General features: G+C 38.3%; 1 protein-coding gene across 7 annotated transcripts; it reads right to left on the minus strand.

The window, feature by feature from the left end:
* Positions 1 to 2,328: 2,328 nt before the first annotated feature.
* LOC107754559 (heterogeneous nuclear ribonucleoprotein A1-like) lies at positions 2,329 to 7,869 on the minus strand. 7 transcript variants are annotated; one of them, XR_001641594.1, is made up of 13 exons: positions 7,723 to 7,869; positions 6,962 to 7,081; positions 6,721 to 6,867; positions 6,321 to 6,531; positions 6,106 to 6,198; positions 5,867 to 5,932; positions 5,457 to 5,522; positions 5,199 to 5,363; positions 4,923 to 5,051; positions 4,638 to 4,707; positions 2,687 to 2,756; positions 2,497 to 2,606; positions 2,329 to 2,384 (listed from the first exon to the last, which is right to left on the minus strand). XR_001641594.1 is itself a non-coding variant. In XM_016571034.1 (11 exons), the coding sequence occupies exons 1-10, from the start codon at positions 7,840 to 7,842 to the stop codon at positions 4,646 to 4,648; spliced, it is 1,182 nt and encodes a 393-aa protein (XP_016426520.1). In that variant the 5' UTR covers positions 7,843 to 7,869; the 3' UTR covers positions 3,771 to 4,205; positions 4,638 to 4,645. The 7 variants fall into 7 exon arrangements, 2 of the variants coding, with proteins under 2 accessions (XP_016426520.1, XP_016426521.1); XR_001641595.1 differs by having other exon boundaries at positions 5,457 to 5,510; positions 6,962 to 7,084; XR_001641597.1 differs by having other exon boundaries at positions 5,349 to 5,363; positions 6,962 to 7,084.
* Between the last annotated feature and the right edge of the window lie 3,056 nt (positions 7,870 to 10,925).

Here is a 10,925-nt window from a genome sequence, read left to right on the forward strand (position 1 = left end):
ATAGCTGATATACAGTATAAGACTCTGTATATAAGAATGAGTAAAGCTGTTTGTTGTTAGGATGACAAAAAGTTTGTGGTCCAACAGCACTCATCAATGTCAAAATGATCGAGATGGCCAATCAAATCAAAGAAGGCAGGTCTTACTGTCACTGTCACAACCATAGACTGTATAAAAACATGGATGTAGTGTCCGTGACGTCACCCGTAGGTTTCCGAAGAGCGTTTTTGAAGCCTAAAGTAGGCGGAGTCGGCAGTCGCCATCTCACAACGCAACAAGAGTTCGTGGAAAGATGTAAGTAGTAGGGGAGAACCGGGGCGAAAGTATCAAAGCGATTTTCTCAGAGACCTGATTACATTTTCATGCCAAGCTATGACAGCACGTTCAGCACGCAACCCTTGACGGAGCTGCCAAATATCACGTGATTTCGTCATCGCTTCCCGCGGTTAGGTCCGGAAAGCAGTTTTCAAGTACGGTAAGTAAATTACTGAAGCTGTACTTTTTTTTCTAGTTTTTCTGAAAAGTGGGACTTTCGCCCCTGCTCTCCCCTACTGTATTAGAAAACTGTTTTAGATAGAAATTTTCAGCGACCGACAGTAATAGACTACCCAGTAATGCAAACTACTCAACTTTTTATGAAATTTCACCGTTTTGAATTGAACATATGCGATCATGATTCATGTAAATCATAAATGAACAAGAGACGTTTGCGTTTTCGACTGTTAGACATACGAATAAGAGTGAATGTGCACATTTTAAAATAAAATATTATTCATGCTCACAGATGAGAACAAAACAGCATTGGAGGAATTGGATTAGAGCCCTGCATGGGCCTCAAATATAAGCCCTAGCCCATAGTTTTTTTATAAAGTTAATTTAGAAAAACGTTTGGAGCATTTTTTGTTCGTTAAATGTAAGTTTTTTTGTTTTGTTTTTAAGTAACGGCCAGCGGCAGACAGTGAATTGATCATAGCCTATATGTTTGATAAATTTAGCCTTTTCAAATCATCACGACTTGCCTAAAATATAAATGTTTAACCTAGATAAATGTGCGCTGTTAGACACATTTCCAATCGTTTGTGCGGGGAGTGGAAGCTAAAGTGCGCTCGACATGGAGGCACCAGTGCAGTCACTTACATTTTTTTTTAACAGTGGAAACAACTTAATATGCAGTCATTTTTGCTCATAAAGGTAAGAGTAATACAGCATTCTAAACTGTAAAGGATCCAGTTTTATTTGTGTGCACTCACACCATCAACAAAACGTTGTGCTTTTATAAAATAAAGAAAACAAACGCTTTCTGCCGTCTCGGTCTTGAACAGGAGCGCTTCACAATGATGAACCTAAACTCAGCGAATTGCCTCACAGACATGATAAAAAATATATAGAAAGCTTAGTTTAAATCACTACTTTAAAACCAAATAATTTAAAGGATTTGCTGCAATGCAATTTTGTCTGATATGTGAATTATTAGCCTATTTTTTATTATCCATGCAGCAAATGCTTTAAAATTACTTTATTGCACTCCAGACGCTTTTAAAGTACTTCTCACTATACATTTTAAGGGGTAGCTTGAATGTAAAACATTGTCATAGATTCGTTGTATTCCCGTAAAATAGCCAACAAATTAATTGTTGTAGGCTAACCGGATCTCATGAAAGTGTGTATAGCACGATTTTCTGCTTCTATTTGGCGTAATATTTCTATGCAGAAATTGACTTTGGCAGGCAAAACACTGATAAACTCATAATTAATGGCATGGCTGGTTCAGTCGACAGAAATACAGGACACACAGGACTATAATAACTGCTTAAATGTTTGCGGGGCAAATCTCAGGTCAGTCTGAGCGCTCATGGTAGGCACAGTGCATACAGCCGTACACCTGCAGGCGCCACTGATGCAGTAGATCTTACAATTCTTATGACCGTGATTCGTGCGCATGTCAGTGAGCACGGCATCACAATCGATCAGATGCGTGTTAAAGTTGCGTTCGTTACTATAGCACATTCTCAGTCACATATAAACAAATATGAGCATTTTGATTAATCTAGTCAATAATAATAATAATGCATTGACTTCATTCAAGGCTTTTACCATCCTGTTACCATCATAAATCCCATTTAATAAAATAATGCAAACCATCACTTTAACAATTCAGCAAGTCAGCATCATATTTCTGTGGCCTGTCATATTGCTTTTAATCCAAGCTGATAGGAGAAATCATGAAATATAACTAGGTGTAAAATCACTGCATTGGTAAATAAAGCATTTCATCCCATACCTGGTTTTAACATTTTTTATTAAAACACTGTAAAAATGCATTTTTTTTTTTAAAATGCTGTCCAGCAGCTATTGTTTGGTGTTTGACTCTGCACTCTGATAATCTGTGGGGGGAACCAAGAGAAAAAGTTTGTGCAAAGTGTTTTAATAAGGTTAACGATACAAAATGACTTAATTTAAAACAGACACTTTCGGTTCATTTAAAACATATCTTACCAATTCAAATATTCTGACCATCTGCCAACGTGGATAAAATGACAAAAGAATTAAATGTTAACATGTTTGTGCAGTTGTTGTTTTGGGGTAGGCGTCAGTCTTTAGCTACCCTAGAAGTAAAGACAATAATAATTGAAGAACCAACTTACAGTATTTTAAAATATAAATAAATCTAATGAAATGCACTCACCTTCGAGATCACCAGCCATTTGTACTGGCGGTTACTGTGTTGCAGGTATAAAATCCACCAGTTTATATCCCTAGAAAAAGAATGAATTGACTTAAAACCAAAATAATGAGAGAAACAGAGACATGTAGCCAAGCACAGAAAGTGTATAGTCATAAGTGTCTCATGCACCACTGACACAGAAGACTACTTTTACAACATAAAATTAGATACCGAACCTTACTTAAAACACAGTTGAAAACTTGCTCACTGTGATAGTTCGGCACTCATGTTTTCACCACAACCACGAAAACAACCAAGCAACAAAATCTTTAAACTGTTACCTAATTTTGATGAGCACAAATAATTCACATGAAAGAAAACTAAAATTCTCCTCTTACCTACCAGTCTGGTATGTTAAATACCTTACTTTGGTAGCTGTTTCTCGCTAGTCTTACAACAGCAATCATCTGTTCTCAATAAGACTGCTGGCGATTCCAATAAGCTAGCCTCTCAGCTGGCTCATCCCAATGGCTAGCCTCTCTTCGATGGACCGCTTCTCAACAGTCTCTTCTCTTTGGCTAGCCTTTAAGCTGGCTCCTCCCGACGGCTAGAATCTTTGCTGGCACTTCATCAGATAGTCTGACCGCTTAAGTGCAAGATTGCCTCCAGGCGGCAATTCAGAGTTGCTAAAAATCCTCTCATGGATTTCATTCCCCAGTGGAACTCCAACAAAGAAACATCATTTGTCCAAAAGATGAACTATGTGCTACCCATATGTTGCAAAATACACAAACACCAGGACGAGTGCTTGGCCCAATTGTAAATCGAAATGACCAAGCTAATTAAAGTTTTGCTGATGTTAAATTCGTAGATCTTGGATTTCTTTACAGGTATTTCACATTAACGTTACATTAATTATCCAGTAACCAAGGCTCATTAATGCTTTAACCAAAGGTCAAAGTGACTTTGGGGTAAAGCTTCAAATTTACATCGACAAAAGACAAAAACCCAACAGCATCAGAACATGCTGTGGGTCTGTCATCAGTCATTCATGCAACTGGGCTAGTACTCACAATTTACCAAATCAAAACACTGACGAATACAATTAAATAAAAAAACTGGAGCGGTTTATTTAATCTTGATTGGTGACTGTTCACATTAAAAAAAGGAAAAGAAATGTAAAAGAAAAAAGACAGACACCCTACTGGTTCAAGAGAAAAGCCAACACAACAATTAAACCCTGCATAAAATCTCATTGGAATGCTTTGCACTTCACAGACAAAAAAGGGAAAACTACAAACTAGTAAATGTCTTCCAGGACAAGAGTACTTTTGAAACGTTCCTTTTTTTTTTTAAAACACCTTCAAACCCCCCACCCCCATTCCCACATGATTTTCCTCCCCTATTGAACACGTTCTCTTCGTATGGCAGACGTTAATATCGCCACCACACTGCTTGGCTGGGCAGATCTAGGTGTAAACCTGCTTGCTTCTCTCCTTTCCCTGTCATCTCTCTCTGGCTCTCCTCTAAGTACTGTGGCCTGTTGGACAATACGGAACATAAATTCAGTTACACTTTGCAACCTTGCTTTGTCTTTATCAAGAGCTGAACTGGAGGGGAATGAGAAGTAGTAGCACAGAAGCAAACCTTCAGGTCAGCTAAGACTGCATGGTTAGGACAATGGGGATGAGTTTGCATGTGCTGCAGCTAGAAGCTTTGGAGAGCAACTCAAAAAAAATCAACATTCGTCTTGTGATACTGGATCTTAGCTTTATAAGTTTTGAAGGTTTGCTGCTGGATCCCCTGCACTGAAATCTCAATAGTTTTACTCATTTACCGACCAATTGAAGAGTGATTACGGGCTAACATTTGCATAGGTTTCGCATCTTATGAGATGTTTGGACATGGATGAGCTAAAAACAAACTCATGGCTAACTTCAGAGGCCTCTTCCATACGTGGGGCAATCCTTACCCTGGAATCTAAAACCTTCGCCCACCAGAGCCTCCTCCATAACCACCACCAGAGCCTCCTCCATAACCACCTATAAAAGAACCGTGATTGAGATGTGACACAAAAGCTGTGACATCTGTAAAAGTCTATACTAAATAATTCAGTTAAAATAGTTCCTTAACTGCCGCGTTCAATAGACAAACTTCAGAACATTTCAATGTCCGAAAGAGCCTTAGTGGAATGGAAATGGTTTGAATTCAAATATAATGATTTAATACCATGTACAACACTACAATGTTCACTCACCGCCATATGGGCCACCTCCGCTCCTTCCACCACCGCCGTAGTTTCCTCCCTTCATTGGGCCGTAGTTAGAGGAAGATTGATTGTTGTAGTTGCCGAAGTCGTTGTAGCCTCCACCTCCACCAAAGTTGCCTGCGAAACTTCAGTGTTATTTGCTACAGAAGCAGCATGGTAGGAGAACTTTACTAGCATATCCTATGACTCGACACAAAGAGTTACAAAGCAAACCTAGAAGAACAAAAGTAAGAACATGGCAAAATGGTTCACAGGGTAACTGACCTCCACCAAAGTTGCCTCCACTACCACCATTGTTGTTGTAGTTATCATAGCCACCGCTGCCGCCACCGTAGCCTCCACCCTGGTTTCCATAGCCACCACCACCTCCGCCACCTCCTCCATAACCACGGTTGCCTCCATAATTAGGTCCACCTCCACCATAGCCGCCTGATAAAGAGATGGGAGATAAACATTATCATGGAAACACTGTTGAATGGTCAAATGTAATGTGAATCACATTCTTAAAGTCTTTCTACATACCATTCCCTCCGTAGCCATTATATCCATCGCCTCCACCGTAACCACCTCTTCCTCCTCCATATCCACCTACAAAAGGGAAAGCATTTCAAAGTTAAAAACTCGTAAGGAACACTGTTGACTAGTAGTTCTCCAAAAGGTGGGTCAGTGTGTTATTGAATTTGAACCTAAATAATAATTTCCAATTATTCCATGAATAATGCATAGTACAAAGTGAAAAGTAGTAGGATTAATCTAACTACTTGGGTATGGATACAACTATTCACATTTGAGGATGTCCGCATAAGTCTGCATAATCTTTTACGTTTTATGTTTAGTCAGGTAAGGACTTGGGGACAAAAGTTTGAGAATCTCTGCTACAGACCACTACAAACTATAAAACAAAAATGAGAACATAATATGCAAAATTGCACCTCCATATCCTCCACCTCTGCCAAAGTTTCCACCGCCGCCACTACCACCACCTCCTCCTCGCCCGCCTATATGATGGGTTATATGAAAAGGTTATTTTTACACTTCAGATATTTTGAACAAAACATCAAAGAGCTATGCAACAAATCAAGACAGCTAAAATAAAAATGATTCTGTGATGCATTTTATTTCCACTGAGGTATATGCTATTGCATTTATTTTTCCAATGTGTAATAATTACCTCGTTGATTAATCGACACCCTGTTCATTTCCTCTCTGGAGAGAGCTTTCCTGACTTCACAGTTGTGTCCATTCACTGTGTGGTATTTCTGTACTGTGGGTTAAATGGAAAAAATGAAAACAATGTTAAAAGAAACACACACACACATATATATATATATACAGGTGGCTGAAACTGCTATAGATAGTGGACACAAATGAGTGGCAGTCACTTACTGACAATCCTGTCAACAGCGTCATGGTCATCAAATGTTACGAAAGCGAAGCCCCTCCTCTTATCACTGTTCTTCTCAGTCATGATGTTCACCTCGTCAATTTTACCAAACTGGCCGAAATACTCGCGCAGATGCTCCTCATCCGTGTCTTCTTTGATTCCGCCCACAAACATCTTTTTAACAGTGGAGTGAGCGCCTGCTTTGCACGAGTCCTGAAATCAGCGTATGTAAGCAATTATTGCAATATACAAAAAAATATATATAGTTATCCATTCACAAATATCACTAGATAAAAAGATAATATAACAACAATTTTTAGTGGCAAATACCAGAACGTTATTTAATTTGATTTTATAAAAACGGGAACACTGATTGTAAGGTTTCTCAGAATGAACACCTACTTCTCTAGACACCGCCCTCTTGGGTTCAACAGCTCTTCCGTCCACTTTGTGCGGACGAGCGTCCATCGCTGCATCCACCTCATTCACCGAACTATAGGTCACAAACCCAAAACCCCTCGACCTCTTTGTGTTGGGGTCCCTCATCACCTGTGAGCAGAAAAGGGTAAAGAAAAGACATAAGCAGCTGGTTTCAGAGCCTGCTCTCGTTCATTAGCATGTGAATGCATGCAGATGTACTCACCACACAGTCTGTAAGAGTTCCCCATTGCTCGAAATGGGCCCTTAGACTCTCATCTGTTGTCTCGAAACTGAGGCCCCCGATAAAGAGTTTTCGGAGCTGCTCAGGCTCACGGGGGGTCTGCTGCTGGGAGAATCAAAACCATTCAAATCAATACCCTAAATGGCAACGTTACAAACAGCTCTAAATTTATGCTCCTATTCAAACAGACACAGCACATTTGATTAGCTATCGGCGGTTTCCCTGCACCCGTATGGCATAACACAAACGAAAGGAGCACTGAAAAACAAGTTGCTTCAAAGCAAAGCACGCAAACTGAACTACATTGTTAATTCATAAATATCAAAACTGCCAATGCTATCGAGCTCTGCCGATATTGCGTCGATCAAATCGATCTGTGATGCAGGAGCGAATCTGCAATAGTGCGGCCTACAGCGCCAACACAAATAAAATGTATTTTTCGATGGAAAAATACATTTACGCAAAGAAACACTGATCTTAAGAAAGCACGGATGAATCAAAAAATGAAGGGTTGAAACAATTCAAAACAAAGGAATTGCGTTTTAGCTCATGTGTCGATACGAGCCTCTGCTGCGAACAAAGAAAAGAGACGAAGCCGCGAGGAAATGGGCGTTTTTACCAACAGCTAATTTCTCGAAATAAATTATCTCACTCTTTTACACTTGACTTCATAACAATCACAAAATACTTAACAGTTAAAATGCAATCTATATGCTACAACCATAATATCTTTGTGTTTTTACCTCTTTGGACATGGCGGTCTCCCAGTGACTGACAGCAGCCCTCGCACGGAATGCAACGACTGTCAGTGCGCAGGCGCTAGCAGCTCGACGCGCTGCTGCTTCTTCTTCTTCTGTTCGCATGGCGGGTTACAGACCGTCGTTCAAGGTGCATACTGCCACCTATTGGGTTGGAGTGTGTAACATGCTTTATTGTTCTCTTAAATTCTCTTTACAAGACCAGGAAAAACAAATTAACGAAAGGCCAGTAAAAAAAAATGAATGAAACTGTTTTCCTTTGATGACCTAACGACGTCCAGTTGATTAGGGGAGCGCGGGGCACAAAGTAACGCGGGGTTAGTTGTTACACACACGGTTTAAATATTTCCACACATGCTAGCATAACAAAATGTACAGTATTTATTAGTTACCATATCAACATTATATAGAAAAAAAAAGTGCGCCAAAATTCTAAAATCTTTTGAAGATATCAATAAACGTTTATTTTACCATAGTACAATTAAAATTCTGGCTTAAGTAAATTTTCCATCTCTGTTTTTATTAATCATTTAAAATGAGACAAATCTGCTATTATTTTAATCTCCAATCTGTTATTTATCAGTTTAGATAGTTTTTGTAATGCTTCGCTAACTAGCGGAAGACAGCAACTGGTTTTAAACTCCAGTTGCGCAGATGGGACACGTTATAACAGTGCGTTACAATGTGCTATTCTATGACATTGTAATTTACACTATTTACTGTAATTAATTTTAATGAGAAACAACGAGAAACAGGTGAATAAAGACTGACAGTCAATATGTTTAATGTTTAGAAATTATTATTTCAAGACATGTAAAGCATTTTTGCTCGTTTATGTGGGCCGTCCCAAGCATGATTGCAATGTGTTCACTGTCAAACTCCAAAATCAGATTATTTTTAATTCTTAAAAAACGCCATTATTTTATTTGAAAAAAAAATTATTATTTTATTTTATTAACAAAATATTTTAATTTGTCTTGTATATTTTTTTCATTCGATCAGATAACATTTTAAGCTGTTATATGGTCATTTTACAACGTGCCCCTCAAATGTTACAATGTACCTTCACTTCCATTTTTTGAGGGTAAATAAAGAAAAACGTATACACTGGTAAACATTGATTACACCACACATTCATCTGCGGCATTCATATCAGCTTTGAATGGTCATTTTGCACATTTAGAATACTTCTTTTGACATTTGATACTTTTTACAGGATTATCTGGAAATGTTTAGTCTTCTTGGTTGAAAAACTACAGAACCTGATATGGATAATAAATGGTTTAAAAATATCAAACCCAACTGAAAGTTGACAACTCTAGATAAGCTACAGCTTTCAACTGAAAATAACAGTCATTCTTTTGATTTTCTTGCAAGTGCATAAATAATCAAATGTAATTAAGTACTGTATATCCTAATTGGCAGCATTCATGAAATAGTCCATTTGTTTGGCCAAAGACTTCTGTTTTTGTCTTTGCATCTGTTGTATTGTGTCTATGACTGTTGTTTCCTAATCCTAACTTTGTTGTTATTAGTCACACACTGGATCTCATATCTTGTATGCATAATCTAACCTAACCTAAACCATCAAAACTTGTTGCTCAAACTACCACAGAAAAACACAAGCCGAACTGCAATGGATGTTTCCCATTTCTGAGCCTGTTTTTCCTTCTTTATGAATGGTTACCCCAGATTCCCAGCAGCCAAGAGACTCTGCTTTGTGACAGATATATTGCCTTTGCCATGCCATTGGCCACCAACATGATATGTGTGTTTTAATGCTAACCACCTATTGGCTGAGCTCTGACAGGGAAATTTATTGGCATACTATGATTTGCTGTTGGGCCTCTTTGAGGTGAATTATGTCCTTGGTGCTGATAGGACACTGAAGCGGTGTCAGATTACAAACATAAAAATAGTGCAGCATAAAGAGAGGGAAACACAGGACAGAGGGAGGAGGGAGTTAATTCAGTGTCACGTCACAGGGAAGAACATGACTAATGCAGTGTGAAAAGCATGTGAATTACACACACACACTCTCTGAGACTGAGGCTTCCTTCATTTTATTCTAATGTATGTTCCAGTGACTCTTTCTATGCCTTTGAATTATTGTCACTCAGTTTTACAATTATAGCTTGCACAATAAATACTGGCATCATTGTCAGATATGAGATAATCTGTAAATTCAAAAATAAAGACATGTGTACCTAATGAAAAAAGAAGTTTTAAGTTGTTCTTTGAAAATGGTTCTTGAAAAGGTGCTAGAAACCTTGTATTTGTACTGATCTTCTTCTTCTTCTTCTTCTTCTTCTTCACACGGCTCTCCTCCTTTTTTAAAGAATAATGAAAATTTAGACAAGTTTCAGTCTGGGATTAGAGCTCAGTACATTACAGAATCTTTTGAAAGTATTAAATGATATGTTAGTTGTCGACTCTGGAAAATCAGTTGTTTTGTTTCTTTTGGACCTAAGTGCAGCCCTTGACACTATTGATCACTCAATTGTACTTAAACGTCCTGAGCAGTATGTTGGCATTATTAAGGGATCAGATTTAAACTGGTTTCTTAATATCCTGTCTTAAGGGGAGAACATTTTCTGTAGCAATTGAAAACTATACCTCCTCCTCTGCTGCATGTACATGCGGTGTCCGCATGCAGGGTTGTTTTGTTCTCCCTCTATGTTTTCCATTAGTCAATATTTTATTTATTTATTATTGTTATGAAGATGACATATAGCTTAATATTCTAATAAAACCCGGGGTGTATTCCAGAAAGCACGGTTAACTTAACCCTGAACTTTCGGTTGATTACCCCCAAACCTTGCTTACTCGAGGTATGTGGTTCCAGAAACGCGTCCGGGAGTAAGTTCATTCAACTCAAGAGTATGTTCCTGGTTAAGACTCAAGACATTCTCAACAGAGCAACGAATGGACGAGTCACTATGGAAACGGACGCTAAGAAAAAGCGTGCCATGCTGTTTCTTTCTTCTTCTTTTGTTCAATGGTCGTTTACATGCTTAGTGCATATCGCCACCTAATTGATGGTTGTGCAATCATTTAAAAAAAATTTCCCGTTTAATCTTTAATCCTTGAGAATATTAATTATATTGTTTGTTTGATGCTAATTATATATTAAGTCATATCAGATATTTACTTCCAAAATGTAATACATTATATATTACTAGTTACTG

This window comes from Sinocyclocheilus rhinocerous, unplaced genomic scaffold (assembly GCF_001515625.1).
Source record: "Sinocyclocheilus rhinocerous isolate Xijiao unplaced genomic scaffold, SAMN03320098_v1.1 scaffold2006, whole genome shotgun sequence".
Lineage (NCBI taxonomy): Eukaryota > Metazoa > Chordata > Actinopteri > Cypriniformes > Cyprinidae > Sinocyclocheilus > Sinocyclocheilus rhinocerous.